Here is a 16,104-nt window from a genome sequence, read left to right as displayed (position 1 = left end):
TCCAGAAAAAACTGATTGTTGCGAATGAAAGTTGTTATGTGTGTAGCCGTATACCCATTTCCACAGATCCTGACATCCTGAATTCACTGGGTCGAGGCGTCACATTTAAATCTGCAGTCGTGCAGATGGTCTAAGATGCATTCCTTTTAAGGGGAGTGAACATAACAGTAAGATATCAAAATCAGTGCAAAATCAGTGCAATTCAAACCACGTGATTCAATCTGGGGCGATGATGTTCCTGTTGACCAAAGGTTGTGGTCCACCCCCCCCCAGAAAATCATGTGTAAAGACATTGAGCTGTTACATGACTGTTCATTAACCAAACTGTCAAGGCCCTACAGGGTATAGCAGATGATTTAAAAGCCTTTAGGGAAGTTGCAGGACCAATAGTCCTGGATCTGATAACAGCCAAAGATGGAGATGTGTGTGCCATGATGGGAGAACACTGCTGCACCTTCATCCCAGATGAAACCAGTACATTACTCGTGCCGTAGCTGAAATAAAGGCCCTAGTCAACACCATGGCCCAGGATCATTCAGCCGTAGGTGTATCATTGTGGTCGTGGTTAATAACCGGGTCATGATTCTCAATTCTGTTTAAAATTGCAACCTTGCGGTTTTTACTACTGTTCTGTATTTTTTTTATGTGTGTAATCCCCTGTATGAAAGTTATGATTCAAAACACAATCCAGCACACACTAGTAGGTTATAGTGACACAGTATCACCGCATGACAGACCATACTGGAGATTATCGCATTCTTTCGAACTGTGACGAGTCCTCTATGCAAATGTGTTTGTCTTGATTTAAATATTGGGTTCGCTCATTAAGAGTGACGTAGAGGAATTTTTACCACTGATTACATCATTTCTCGCCTCTGCTTTGACATGTGATTTTGTTATTTTCCATACCCTGTTGAGTAACTGTCAATGATATTTGTATTCTAGAACCTGGAGGGGAGGGATACAAATTGATATGTTTAATGAAAATTCTTTCAAGTTACAACAGGGGGGAAATGTGAAATAAGAACTGTATTCTTATATTTAATCTTGCACTTTTATGAAATTAGTCACTAGAATAGAATTTTTACTGACACCTACAGGTCAAGGCCTGTCATCACTTTGTATATACACACCCCTTTTTCTGGTCCCGCCTCCGCCTAAACTTCTATTAAATACTATAACCGACCAACTGGACGGCGTATCTGGATGGGAGGCCTCGAGGTGGTCGCTTGGCTCTGTCGAGCGCTGACCCCTTCTTAGGAAGGGTGGGGGCTAGCCAAGGGGGCTAGCCAAGAACAAAGGAAGCGGACCGAGCGGCGACCATTTTGAGAGCCATCGAGATGGGGCCTCTTGTTCAGATAACCTCCATTCGGCCGGGAGCTAAAAACTACCACGTGTTTTGCTGCCTTCCTCTGTATGAAGATCATTGTCGAGGCAATCCAGCTTTGACACTATGTACTTATTGTAAAATACCCATTTGTACTAACTGTAATAATTAACTAATTTGGTTACTTTTTGGAAAGTTGTTGACCACGGGAGAAGCCAAAGTGTAGTAATAGTAGTAGTAGTTGTAGTAGTAGTAGTCGCACTTGTAGTAGTAGTAGAAGCACTTGTAGTAGTAGTAGTAGCACTTGTAGTAGTAGTAGTACTTGTAGTAGTAGTAGTAGTAGCACTTGTAGTAGTAGTAGTTATAGTAGTAGTAGTACTTGTAGTAGTAGTTATAGTAGTAGTAGTACTTGTAGTAGTAGTTATAGTAGTAGTAGTTATAGTAGTAGTAGTACTTGTAGTAGTAGTTATAGTAGTAGTAGTAGTTATAGTAGTAGTAGTACTTGTAGTAGTAGTTATAGTAGTAGTAGTCTTATTTTGGCATGAAGCACTCCAAGAGCCCAATCCTGAAGACAAAAGTCAAGAAGTGTTGTGTCTTATTGTCATTAAAATATATAGATTAATGTTTCACTTCTACACTGCTCCAAAAATAAAAAAAATGAGATTTATTTTTATATATATATATATATATATATATATATATATATATATATATATATATATAAATAAATATTTTATTATGCCATTGTGCATACACTCTAAGTGCAATATTTTATTAAATAATTAATTCAATATACATATAAAGGGCAATAATGAGCATAGTGAAAAAAAAATCTGCTTTTAACTACATTGCTAACCTATTTTACAGATGTTGAACTATTACCCCTTTAGAAAAGGGGCCGTTTAGGTACAAAGGTTAGCCTGCCTTAGAAACACAAAATAAATCAATACACATTTTAACGGCTAGATTTTATTTTGTGAATGAACTCCCCACAACAACATTTAACAAATAATTTCCGGGTTGTGTGGCTTCGTTCTATTGACATCCCTCACGGTCACTCCCTTTTTCTCAGTTGAGGGGAAAAGATGGCGCCCACACACGTACTGAGATGCTGTCAACGGGGATTAGCATGGATACCTGTGATTTTTATCGCTATGGTCGTCTGCTGGTCTTATTATGCCTACGTGGTGGAGCTTTGTATATGTGAGTAGACGTCTTCTTGCCGGGCATGTCAGCTTTTAGCCATTTGATAGCCGCTATTTCTATTTACTTGCCATACAAACAGGAAACCGCATTTGGCCAGTCGGAAATAAATAAATAGACATATTGGACCCTTATAATTGCACTGGCAAGTCATTAATAGTCACCCGGTGCTGCAATTTAACATAAATAATATTTTTGGATTGGAGTAGAAAGTGATAAAAACAAAACGCTTTGGACCGAGACAAACTTTCCCCGTGAGTGTTGATACTGTGCTGTCAATTTGAGGTTTGAGTTCGGTGAAAAACTGCTTCATTTTGCTCTTCCTTAAAGCGATTTTGTCGTTTTCTTCTCATTTCAAACGTCATTTTTTCCCTTTGACATTCACGTGTACAGGTTGATTGTGATAAAAGGAGATATAATGTAGTTTGCCGTGAGAATTCTGTGTATGATAATGTGAGTGGGGCGAGTGGTTAGCGCGTCGGCCTCACAGGTCTGGGGTCCTGGGTTCAAATCCAGGTCGGTCCACCCGTGTGGAGTTTTTATCTTCTCCCCGGGCCTGCGTGGGTTTCTTCTGGGTACCCCGGTTTCCTCCCACATTCCAAAGACATGCATTGTAGGCTGATTGGACACTCTAAATTGCCCCTTTAAATATACTGTATTTACTCAAGTTGGACATAAGTATCCAAATATGACAAAGTCCAACTCTTCTGCTACTAATTATAAATAATTGTATCTCAATACTCATTAAACCATACCGATTCTTCCTAAATTCTGAAGCTATTCATCTCTAAATAGGAACTAATTCCTCTGGGTGCAGTCAGTTTGCTGAGGAAGAACTGTGTCAGAGGAAATAAAACAACTGCCGGTTTTGATGTATTCTTTCAATTTTGCTCTAAAAATATGCGCCACGTCTTACGAAATATACTGCCTTGTCAAATCTACAAACACCTTTTTTATGTGTCACTTATATTTTGTTATCGTCCCCTACAGTTACCATCACTAGTATAGGAAAACAGGGTAAGCTTCTTGTCTTGAAGAATTATGATTTCTCTTTTAGTTTGCTGACATGCCTTTTCCTTTGGATTAATGTTCTCATTTTTAATTCCTCTCAGTTGCATACCTCATCCTCTTCCACCTCTCCTTCATTATGTTTGTGTGGTCCTATTGGAAGACCATCTTCTCGAGGCCCAGTAACCCTTCCAAAGAGGTATCATGTAATCCAGAGCAACTTTACTGTGCTATTTATGTCAATGGTCTAAAATGGCCTGTTTTGAATTTGTACTTCCTCCAGTACTGCTTGCCCAAGGCTGAAAAGGAGCACTACGAGAAGGAGGCGCGGCCAGAATCTCAGCAAGAGATTTTGTGGCGAGCCGCTACCAACCTGCCAATTTACACACGCACTGGAGCAGGAGGTGTGTAAAATAGATTGTCCCCCATTCACTTGCAAGCAACATTCCTAGAGGAGTAGATAACCGAAATGACATAACTCCATGTGGTGAGGGAATCTTTTCCAATTATTATAATAGAAAATTGATCTCATTTTCTCATTTTCTGAACCGTTTTATCCTCACTAGGGTCGCGGGGGGTGCTGGAGCCTATCCCAGCTGACTTTGGGCCAGAGGCGGTGGACATCCAGATTTAGTGGCCAGCCAATCGCAGGGCAAAGGCCGACAAACAACCATTCACGCTCACACTCATACCTAGGGACAATTTAGAGCACATGTGTCAAAGTGGCGGCCCGGGGGCCAAATCTGTCCGGCCGCATCATTTTGTGTGGCCCGGGAAAGTAAATCATGAGTGCCGACTTTCTGTTTTAGGATCAAATTAAAATGAAGAGTATAGATGTATATTAAATTTCCTGATTTTCCCCCTTTTAAATCAATAATTGTAATTTTTTGATCAATTTTTTCTGTGTTTTTAGTTCAAAAATCATTTTGTAAAATCTAAAAAAATATATAAAAAAGCTAAAATAAACATTGTTTTAGATCTATAAAAACTGAAAAGTCAGGGCTTTTAATCCAGTTCTTATAATCCATTTATTTAAAAAAAAGAAGTATTATCTCTAAAATGGTCCTGCCCACATGAAATCGAGTTGACGTTAATGCGGCCCGCGAACCAACCCAAGTCTAACAGCCCTGATTTAGAGTGTCCAATCAGCCTACCATGCATGTGTTTGGAATGTGGGAGGAAACCGGAGTACCCGGAGAAAACCCACCCAGGCCCGGGGAGAACATGCAAACTCCACACAGGTGGACCGACCTGGATTTGAACCCAGGACCCCAGAGCTGTGAGGCCGACGTGCTAACCACTCGAGCCGCTGGGGTGCCTTAGAAAATTCATGTGGACATAAAAAAAGATGGGAGTCTCATGGAAAGCTGACCTGTTTTCAAGTTTTTTTTCCCCCTCCCAGCAACAATGGGGAAAATAATTCAGGTCCAGTGTTTTCAGTACAGAACGTTGACATTTCTAGTTTCATAAAAGAGCAAAAATGATTTGAAGATCAACCACAGTTCTAATTTTGTGTTGCAGCAATTCGTTACTGTGATCGCTGTCAAGTGATCAAGCCGGACCGGTGTCATCACTGCTCTGCGTGTGACATGTAGGATTTTATTCTCAATTTTTACATTGGAAAGAAAAGTTGCTTTGTTTGGCTTCATCTGTCTCCCCCTTCCTTTACTTCATAGGTGTGTGCTGAAGATGGACCATCATTGTCCCTGGTACGCAACTCTTAATGTTTATACTGAGCGCTTTTTGCACTCACTGGGCAAAACATTATGTCTACCTTCTCTAGTTGATAAAACATTTTCTGTATTTTAATTAGTACTAACAGATAGGAAAGATAGAAAACCAAGCATTGTGAAAACATGTTTTTTTTTGTATGTTCTTGCCATTCATTCATTTTCTGAATCGCTTACCCTCGCAAGGGTGGTGCTGGAGCCTATCCCAGCATGTTTTTGGGATTGTGGGTGAAAACCAGAGTACCTGGAGAAAACCCACGTGGGCCCGGGGAGGACATGCAAACTCCACACAGGAGGACTGACCTGGAATTTGAACCCAGGACCTCAGAACTGTGAGGCCGACACACAAACCGCTGCTCCACCAGGCCATCTCTTTTTAGCATTATAGTTAGCATTATTCTGGTCAACACACAGATACATGCAGCTAAAGAAGAAACGTTGTTTTCAAATCTGAGGGTTATGTTAAATATCTAGAACCCGTGTCAAAGTGGCGGCCCGCGGGCCAAATCTGGCCCACCGCATCATTTTGTGTGGCCCGAGAAAGTAAATGATGAGTGCCAACTTTCTGTTTTATGATGAAATTCCAATGAAGATTGTAGATTATTTCCTGTGTTTCCTCATTTTAAATCAATAATTGCAAACAATTTGTACTAATTTAAATGTCCAAAGATGATCTATCGATTAGCACGATCGAGAAAGCTGTCAATTTATTAATCGATTAATTTTGGCAGCCTAGTTGGAAGACATAACGGCCCTCCGGATGTAATCGAAACTACCACGTGGCCCGCGACAAAAATGAGTTTGACACCCCTGATCTAGAATGTTGAGAGTTGGAGTTATTTCTGCGTTTTAGCTAAAGGGAAGGATTGTCGTCTTTAAATTTCGGGCTATTCCGTTTTCCGTGATTATAAACTCATTAATTCTTCACTTGCGTCCCAGTCACAAAGCCTGAGACAGTAAAGAAATATACATGGTTAATTTTGTTGTTGTATTTACTCATTTAGTCTCTTAACATAATCACTAAGTGGTGGTATGTAGCAGTTTTTTAAAGTGTAGATCTTTACAACGTCGTAACACTTTAGTCCAGTCTGACGTTAACCTACCTGTCTTTCTCCAGGGTGAACAACTGTGTAGGGTTCTCCAACTACAAGTTCTTCATTCTCTTTTTGGCCTATTCACTGCTTTACTGCTTGTTCATCGCAGCCACCGTGCTACAGTATTTCATCAAATTCTGGACTGTGAGTATGAGTAAAGACAATTAGGAGCAAACCTCCACATGCACTCTGTAAAGGCAGACGTCTTTGCCAATATTTAGATCATTTAACTGCTTTGCCCTTTTTTGCTGTACCTCTGCCATACCGAACAATTGTTTAATAATACACCCCTAATTAATTAAAGCTGCTCTTACGACAGACTTTCCCCTTTCTCCCCCTTCTTCACTTTTCTTTTCCCACTGTTCCCTGCATTTTCTTGCTCTCCTGCCTGTTTCTCTCCCAGTCTTGATAACAAGTCTCGTCTCTGTTTGTACTAAAGCTTTGCCGGAGAAAATCGGCTGAGAACTGCCCAAAGGTAACAAGGCTATCCTCCCAAGCCTTTGAGCTGCTTTATGGGTCATCGTTTTTGTGATTTGGCACATGCTGTCTCCATCCCCATTGTTACCCTGCATAATTGTACCAAGTGGAGATGTGTTACTGATGCCTTTTATATTCCTCTTCTCCCATGTCTCTCTCCCCAGAATGACCTGCAAGAGACTCACTCACACGCCAAATTCCATGTCTTGTTTCTCTTTTTTGTGGCGGCCATGTTCTGCATCAGTATTCTCTCCCTCTTCAGCTACCACCTGTGGCTCGTCGGAAAGAACCGCTCGACCATCGGTATAGTAACTTTTGTCCTCTAATTCATCTATTTCCTACCCCACTTATTCTCATTGAGGTAATGATTCCACCTTGAACTGGTAGCCAGCTAATTGCACTTGTGCTAATATATCAGCTCTTTTTTGTATCTTTGAATTGATCATTTTCATCACGATAGCAAAAACAATGTCCATTGCATCTCTGAACAAATTCGCCTTGTCTCCCGTTGACTCTCAGACGCCCAAATTAGGACATGAATTTGGACTGGATTCCCATTCCATCCCAATCCAGACCTGAGTCGAAAAGTAATCCCCATCCCGCCGTTCTCCCGTTGGATTTCTAATCCCACCCCATTCCCAGTTAAAAACACTATACAGTGGTACCTCTACATACGATCTTAATAACTTTATCCACGGCAACGCACTCGTAACCGAACAAACAAATTTAAATTAACTTGGATTAATATATACAGACACACTCAAACATACGTTTAATGTAACTTTACACAAAACAGAATTCTAATTTTGTTTTAATCTTTTTTTACCATCGTTTTCCGGGTTGGCGGTTTGCCACGCCTCTACCCTCACGTTCGCTATCGATGGGCTGTTTGCTGTTGTACTACGTATTCCCTTCAAAATATTCCGAAAATGATTCACACAAATGTCCTCACAATAGGATAACGCACGACCACTTGCCAACGAGGAGTAGTCTTGAATGAGCGATCGCGGGAGCGAACAGGCTAAGGAAGGAAAAACAAGAAATGCAACAGCTCAGCCTACCTACGTATTGATTGTGGGTAATGAAGTTTTATTCTAAGAAAGGGTGCCATTGGCTATCGGTGTTGTGTGCATGAGTATACAGTGGTACCTCGAGATACGAGCTTAATCCGTTCCGGGACTGAGCTCGTATGACAAGATTCTCGTAACTCGAGCGGAAGTTTCCCATTGAAATGAATGGGAAACGAATTAATTCGTTCCAACTCTCTGAAAAAAACACCAAAAACAGGATATTGGATTGAAAAAAATGTTTTATTTCTTATAATTCGCCATATATTGACAAAGTAATAAATAACGAGTGGTTTGGTAGTAATAAAATGTGTTTAATAGAAGTAAAATTAGACGCATTTCGCGGAGGGGAAGGGAACGACATACACACGGAGGCAGGGGGGCTGTTTGGGGGGCTTTATCTACGGCAACAATGCACTCGTAAACGAACAAACAAATTTAAATTAACTTGGATAACTATATACAGACACTCAACGTTTAATGTAACTTCAAACAAAACTAAATTCTAAATTTTTTGTAATCTTTTTTACCTTACGTAGTTCTACGGGTTGACACCACCTGGCCGCTCCGCCGAAGTCTTCAAAACGAACGCATCAAGAGTTGTTTGTTTTTGTCTACCCTTCAAAATATTTCGATAATGTCGCATACAAATGTCATCACAATAGGATAACGCACGACCACTTGCCAACGAGGAGTAGTCTTGAATGAGCGATCGCGGGAGCTAACAGGCTAAGGAAGGAAAAATAATTTGAAAGAATTTTGTATGACGAGCGGTCGTATGACGAGGTACCACTGTACTTCATTACCCAGAAAGCCCTCTTTTTGCCCATGCATGCGCGTTGTGAGTTTTCTGGTCCATGTGTAGGAGAAACTCGTCTGAAGAAATCGTTCAGGGCAGTGCTCGTAGATAGTTCCTGGTTGAAACTCGTCTGAATAAATCGTTCAGTGCTCGTAGATATCTGTTATACACGAAAGAGACGCGGCAAAAAAGACAGTGTGCTACAATGATAAACAGCCTCTCATGTCATGGCCACCTGGCTTTCACGCATCTCGAAATTTTTCTCGTATCTAGAGCGAATTATTTGCTCGAAATTTTCCTCGTATCTCAAGCATCTCGTAGGTAGAGCTGCTCGTATGTAGAGGTACCACTGTAGTTCCCGTTTATATTTATTTTTGTTATTTTATTACGCATTAGAAATTAGTCATTAGGAAAATCAATGTTGTTCTTTTTAGATTGCCGTGTTTTGTCCAATTTAAATCAAACTGACACTATAAACAATTATATCTAAAATTATAAAATCAGGAATATACTCTATTATACACAGTTTAATTCATTTCAAACAAAGGCCCAACACAATATGGCTTTTGTCCTGAATTTGTTACAACAGGCAAGCTGCTTACCAGTAGCCTTTTGGAATGGATGAAAATAAAACAAAACCGTTCATTCATTGGTCACAGCATGCCTATCTTGGAGGATTAAACCTGAACATTTTTAAAGAAATGATCAATTTTAAGAACTTTTACGGCAAGCTCTATCCGAGTCATTAAAGTACTTAATTGGTGTTATGAATTTTTTATACGCTATGTATAAAGTAGTGGCACCGTCACGATCCACTTCCAAAATCTGGAACCTTCCAAAAACAATGATTTTGATCAAAATGTTTACTGAAGAGAATCCTTGCATTGCTATACAATTTTGCCTATTCTAATTTGTTATTGTGACTTTTTTTTATTTTCCTAGAGGCGTTCAGAGCACCCGTCTTTAGGACCGGGTCTGACAAGAATGGTTTTTCTCTGGGATTCCGGAAGAATATTGTTCAGGTGTTTGGAGACCAAAAGAAGTATTGGCTACTACCAATCTTTACCAGGTATTGTCGCACTTAAAAAAACAGATCATTTTAGCTATGATCTGTTGCTTGAGATGACTTTGCTTGATAATTACAGTCAAGGAGACGGCTTGACGTTCCCCACTCGCCTAGTCATCGGCGATGTTGAGCAGCCAAATGCCACCTTGCAAGCAGATCACAGTAAAAGGTGATTATTCAGAGCTTATTCTGTGTACCGTATTTTCACGACTATACAGCACATCGTATTTTTAGCCGCAGTGTCAGTAACGAGTGCTATTTCTGTATTTTAAACACACAAAGGACGCACCGTTTTTATGGACGCAGCCAGACATGGCAAAACACACACCAGCTTAAACATATGGACACACGCTAAAAACATGTTTTTAAAAAGGCAACGGAAGCAAAACTGAGTTCGGTTGTACTTTATTTAGCCATTTTACAATGTACTCACGTCATCTTTTCATTTTCGCAAATCAAAAGTGACGGCGAGCCGTGAAAAAAGCCATCCGGTCGCTTGACATACGCCTCACGTAGCCATAATCTCATGTTGCGGTCCGATATTCATCCATATATAATATGTATATATATAGTTCGCAGTCTAGCTTTGAATGCTCTGTTGACACCAACATCTAGCAGCAGGATTTATTTTGTAAATACAGCCGAAATGACGGTAAGCACCAAATTAGTGTGTTCGCCGTGATACTGGGTGTATTGACAAAAAAACTATATATCCCAGCAGTCACTGTGCACCGGAAATAGAGTCTGGGGCTGCTTGCCGTAGTTGCCAGCGCTATTGCGGTTCGATATTCATCCATATATAATATATATATATATATATATATATATATATATATATATAGTTCGCAGTCTAGCTTTGAATGCTCTGTTGACGCCAACATCTAGCGGCAGCATTTCTTTTGTAAATCCAGTCGGAATGACGGCAAGCACCAAATTAGTGTGCTCACCGTCATACTGGGTGTATTGACAAAAGAACTATATATCCCAGCAGTCACTGCGCAGTACTTTTTCTACCGGAAAAATAGTAGAGTCGGGGGCTGCTTGCCGTAGTTGTGAGAGCTGTAGAGGATGGTGTACCCTATCGACTGATTTATTTTATTTTATCGTGATAACATTTTTAGTATTGGTCCATATATAAAGCGCACTGGATTATAAGGCGCCCTGTCTATTTTGGAGAAAATGTAAGACTTTTATGTGCGCCTTATAGTCGTGAAAATACGGTAGGTTTCAGGGTTCATTTTGTCATTTTCTTCACAGTGAAGTGACGGTGAGCTCGCTAAGCGAGTCGCAGAACCGCCTCTTGAACAACGAGCAGCACACTAAAAGCATAGGAGACCATGTGGCTAATAATTCCGGTAAATCAGGTGCATTTCTTTTCAGAATACGGTAAAGAAGACTTCATAGTACTTGAATGTGTTGTACAGCAGAAACGTTGGATATGTAATCGCTAAATTGACTCAGAATTCTTTATTTGAACAGTATTAAAAATACAACAAAGGCATTGCGTTTTAGTATTTTGCACTGCAATGCATTAATTATGAATTGAATTTGCCAATTCACAGGCCAGAGCAAAAACATGTTCCAAAGGAGTAAGTAGAAATTAAGACTTAGTTTAAACCTATCCTTTTAATTGAAATATTGAGCCTTTTATTCTTATACCAATATGGTATAACTTTCATTTCCAAAATATTACTGCAGTATAACATAATTTTAAACAGTCTACCGTTTCTGCAGTGGTAACAGTGATCTACATTTATTCATTTTCTGAACCGCTTATCCTCACAAGGGTCGCGGGGGATGCTGGAGCCTCTCCCAGCTTACTATGGGCACCAGGCGGGGGGCACCCTGAATTGATGGCCAGCCAATTGCAGGGCACAAGAAGACAGATGACCATTCACACTCACACTCATAACTAGGGGCAATTTAGAGTGGTCCTGCATGTGTTTTGGATGTGAGCGGAAACCGCAGTACCCGGAAAAAAACCACGCAAGCCCGTGGACCACCACTGATCTAAAACTATATTCAATATTGTTGATGGAACTCTTCCTCCCTGTACCACATAAAAACAGGGTTTTCATATTTTGTAATGATTTATTAATTTAATTAGGCTATTTTTTAAACCAATCCCTTTTAAGAAAAGTTCAGTGTCAACCATTGACCATGACATTACCAATATGTTATATCTTTACGATAGAATATTACTCCAGTACAATATAATTTGAAATATCATGAAATAATTTTAAGCGGTGAGTGGTTAGTGTCTCGGCCTCACTGCTCTGAAACCAAAGGTTCAACTCCAGGTGGGTCTTGACCTTCCTGGGGGTAGTTTGCATTTTCTCCGTGGGCTTACGTGGGTTTTTTCCAGTGCAGGGTATCCCCTGCCTGGTACCCTTATTTTGCTGGGATAGGCTCCAGCACCCTTGTGAGGATAAGCGGTACGGAAAATGAATCAACATTTTTTAAATATTATTAGTTTAGCCACATACATAGGAGGCGTGGACCATAATCCTTTACTGCAGTCCAAATAAACAATGATATCTCCTGTTTTGTTTCACAGCTTCAAATAACACCACCACCCTCTCCATGGAGAGTGAATCCTAACCAGGTGATTTGTTGTTTCTATTTGTACTATAACAGTGTGACAAACAGTTGAATGATTAAACGCCACTCCATTGGCTATTTTCTCCTCCCTCGCCACAGGAGCGACGCCTCAATCATCCAGTCTGATGCCTTAAGCTGTGCGACACTTTTGCTCATCACCATGGCGACGGACCCTCCGTGCAACCTCAGAGTAACTATGGAAATGCATTCCTTTCGCCTGTTAAAGCACAGAACCGCGTCTGCAGCATTGGTGTTTTTTCACATTCAGCAATACCAGCTTTTCCCCATACACACACGCACATAGTATGTGTTTCTCTGTTATTATTTCGCTCTCTTACTGGAATATTTATGTTAACGGAAATCTTTTGCGGGATTTAAAAGCTGCTTTGTTAAATTAGTTTTTTTTTGGGTGCCAAAAGCTACCTGGATCCACATTTAGATGATCTCACAGCACAAATCTCCAGTAAAATGTGTGAGGGAAAACTGGATTATTAAGGTTTTTTTTTTTAAGAATCCAATGAAGATAGGATTATTGTTTTTCTTCTTGGAATTATGATCTTGAAAGATATGAAGGGGGGAAGAGAATTTTTCAGCACAGATGTCCCAGATGCGTGGGTCAATGGGCTGTTTTGTCTGAGCACAAGATGGTGCATTTGCACTGCAGAGATGATTATTGTCCTTCAATTAGTGTGTTTCTCGTTCACAGGTTGGCAAAGCAGCACATATTTTTGTGTCTGTGTGTTTACAATTTTTCTGTTTTTATGTGCTGGCTTATCTGGAATTCGTCCTTTATGTTCTGTTCTGCCCACAGTCATTGACGAATTCAACATTTATTGCCAAAAAAAAGGGCTGAACCATCAGGAGCGAAAACTTCTGAACCACAAATGTTTACACCATTATTAGCTTTCGTTAAACCTTTGTGGGACGAACCACATTAAAATTCATGACGTGTTTTTTTCTCCAAATGGACCTCCTGCCTGTCCTGTTGTTTTACTCTGACCAGCAGGTGGCAACATAGTTTTATTTTGCCTTTAGTCAGTAGAACTATATTGTCAATAGTAAGGAATGTTATTGGATCATGGATTTAAAAAAAAATAGTCAAATCATAATGACTTAATATCAAACAGTCACTCTGGCCTTTTTGGCCTTTCCAAAACGTAGCTTGTGTCTATATGTGAATGGTCTCGTGTCAGTGGCAACGCAGGGAAATCATCTAAATAAATCAGGGGTAGCGAACATGCGGCTCTTGAGGCGCATGCGGCTCCCGGCCAAAATAAATGCGGCTCTTTGCTTCTTATCATATTTTGTATATACTGTTCCTCTTTGTCTCGTTTCATGTTTCTCTTATTTTTCTTTTCTTTTAAAACAGTCAAATTCATCAGGGCCCATTAACAACAAATTCTACATTATAATGAAAAAATAATTTGACAGATTTGATTTTTATATGCTGCCTTTGGCATAAGGTTTTTGCTCTTTGTGTCTAACTTGTTCGCCACCCACTGATCTATATATCACAGTAGCTCAGATGTATCAGTTTCATTTTCAGACTATTAAAAGGTACTTGGACGATTCGCTGAAAGGCGTTTCGCCGACGGACGTTTCGCCGACGGACAGTTCGCCGAATTGACGTTTCGCCGAAAAAAATTAGTGTTGAATTTATTATTTTATTAAACAAATAAAAGTGGGGATGTTTCTCATTGTGTTGTTTTTTGTGCCGAGGTTGAAAAACATATACACACACGCGAATCCCGTTTCGGCGAAACGTCCGTTCGCCGAAACGTCCATTCGGCGAACTGTCCGTCGGCGAAGCGTCTTTCGGCGAATCGTCCGGTCACGCTATTAAAATTATATACCAAGGATTTTTGTATTATTGTATCATATGCAACATTTAGCCTCACTCACACATTATTTTCTTGTCTGCCTGCCTCCTGGTATCTTGCATCTCATGCTGTATCCAAGTTTACAGCCGTTTATATATTGTATAGAGTGGCCTGTCTTGTTGTACATTGTTTTCTTTCATAGCTGTGCTACATCTTAGCAAAAATCGATGGTATTTCATGTGGTGATGCAGTCAATGCTGTCGGCTGTCTGAATTTTGTTACCTGGTACTGTTCAAACAGTAAAGTAAGATCTTCGTTAACAAATTTCTTCGCCAAAAACTATCATGGATAGAACTATTTCATGTGTATTTCCCAATATTTGGACCTATTAATCATCTTATTTTGTATAAATAGCCTTTCATGTTTTTTTCTGTTGGCTGTTGGGCCGAGAAACCAATGCGTGCGTATGTATTTTTGCACTTTGCTGTTCTGTAATATCGTCGAGATAAATGCTTAAGTGCAGCAAACTTGTTTTGTTTTTCTTTTTTTACACACGTACGGTGCATAATGCCAGAAAAAAAGCCCCGAAGCATGGCGTCTCACTGTCAGAAAATGTGATTTTTAGCCTTGTGTCAATGTGGTTGAAATTAAAGGTACATCATGTTTGAAAGCAGCTTTACTCTGGTGTGTCCTAATAAATGAAGCCATAAAACCACAAAAAGCAGTGTACTACATTTGTCATTTTAACATTTTCCATGAAGTCATTTGTGTGAGATGTTTTGCCCTGTTATAGGCAAGTTGTCCATAAATACCAACTTGCTCCTTCAGTCTCTTTTTTGTGAAGTTAAAACCTTACCAAGAATAGTGTGACAGTAGCAAACCATAAATTTAAAAAGAATGTGGAGCTATGAACTGATATCAATCAGTTGAAAATAAAAAAAAAAACTTTCACTTCCTTTCCCATGTTGCAAAAAAACAAGATTATTAGTGACAGCTCCTGATATGATTTAGTACTTTTCTAAACCACAGTATACATGACTGATGCCAATCTCATAGCTCTATATTCAGCATTTTTTATGTGGACACTGTACAAATGCATTTTATACTGCGGCTTGTAAGCGAATGTTAATACTTCAAAGTGAGCCAACATTGTAGTTGAACTTATTTATCTAACACCCCGGCTCTTGACCCCTGCTGGAAGATTTTCCAATGAATTAAAAGCTCCAGTTTACGTGATCAAACAGCACTTAAGTACTTCAACCATGTATTTCATGCAGAGGAAAATCAATGACAAAAAAGCACGTAGAGTCAATTGCTGTAATTTTGCTTATGCTTGTTTTAGCGTGCACATCTTTGCTCTCAAGGCAATGGCCTCCATGTCAGTCAGTTTTTTCAACTTGTTGAAAAGCAAACACATCAAGGCCAGAGCGGCCTCACTGACTGAAAAACTTTGGAAGGCTTATCCATGATAGATAACACACAAAAATCCTCCATTCAGGAGCAATTCAGTAATAGACGTGGAGGAAAGAAAATTGGTAGTTGTATGTATGGATATGCATTGATCCTTGGAGCCTTATTTATTTATTTTCCATCTGCCTCCCCGGTCCGAACTCAGTTGGGATAGGCTACAGCACCCCCTGCGAGCCTAGTGAGGAAAAAGTGGGTCAGAAAATGAGAGAAATTGGATGGGGTTATTTAATGATACTGAGGATTAAGCGATTCAGAAAATGAATGAATTACTTGGAAAATAAATAACTGTTGGTGTGTGGAATATTAGTTACCCCATTAGCTTTTGAATAGGTTAGTTTTTTTGTTGTTGTTTTTAAACATATTAGAGACCGCCTAAAATTTAGACTAGATTAAGGGTGTCAAACTTGGTTCGTGGGCCGCATTAACGTCAACTCGATTTCAT

The 16,104-nt window shown here is 39.8% G+C and overlaps 1 protein-coding gene across 4 annotated transcripts; it reads left to right on the top strand.

Annotated features, from left to right (window-relative positions):
• The first annotated feature begins 2,356 nt into the window (after window positions 1-2,356).
• zdhhc20b (zDHHC palmitoyltransferase 20b) lies at window positions 2,357-14,913 on the top strand. 4 transcript variants are annotated; one of them, XM_077624609.1, is made up of 14 exons: window positions 2,358-2,530; window positions 3,521-3,547; window positions 3,643-3,737; window positions 3,822-3,942; window positions 5,060-5,129; window positions 5,215-5,247; window positions 6,386-6,506; window positions 6,802-6,837; window positions 7,004-7,142; window positions 9,648-9,774; window positions 9,851-9,940; window positions 11,029-11,135; window positions 12,329-12,376; window positions 12,472-14,913. In XM_077624609.1, exons 1-13 carry the CDS (start codon window positions 2,413-2,415, stop codon window positions 12,370-12,372), a joined length of 1,128 nt encoding a protein of 375 aa, XP_077480735.1. In that variant the 5' UTR covers window positions 2,358-2,412; the 3' UTR covers window positions 12,373-12,376; window positions 12,472-14,913. The 4 variants fall into 4 exon arrangements, with proteins under 4 accessions (XP_077480732.1, XP_077480735.1, XP_077480734.1 ...); XM_077624610.1 differs by lacking the exon at window positions 6,802-6,837 and having other exon boundaries at window positions 2,360-2,530; XM_077624606.1 differs by lacking the exon at window positions 6,802-6,837 and having other exon boundaries at window positions 2,357-2,530; window positions 3,643-3,942.
• The last annotated feature ends 1,191 nt before the right edge of the window (window positions 14,914-16,104 follow it).

Source organism: Stigmatopora argus, chromosome 17 (genome assembly GCF_051989625.1).
Source record: "Stigmatopora argus isolate UIUO_Sarg chromosome 17, RoL_Sarg_1.0, whole genome shotgun sequence".
NCBI lineage: Eukaryota > Metazoa > Chordata > Actinopteri > Syngnathiformes > Syngnathidae > Stigmatopora > Stigmatopora argus.
The sequence above is the reverse complement of the archived record's forward strand: the minus strand, read 5'-3'. Positions and strand labels throughout refer to the sequence as shown.

Coding starts and splice junctions, on each gene's coding strand:
- zdhhc20b (XM_077624606.1), top strand. CDS start 2,413: ATGGCGCCCACACACGTACTGAGATGCTGTCAACGGGGATTAGCATGG. Junction 3,943..5,059: donor CACACGCACTGGAGCAGGAG/GTGTGTAAAATA, acceptor TTTGTGTTGCAG/CAATTCGTTACTGTGATCGC. Junction 5,248..6,385: donor ATGGACCATCATTGTCCCTG/GTACGCAACTCT, acceptor GTCTTTCTCCAG/GGTGAACAACTGTGTAGGGT.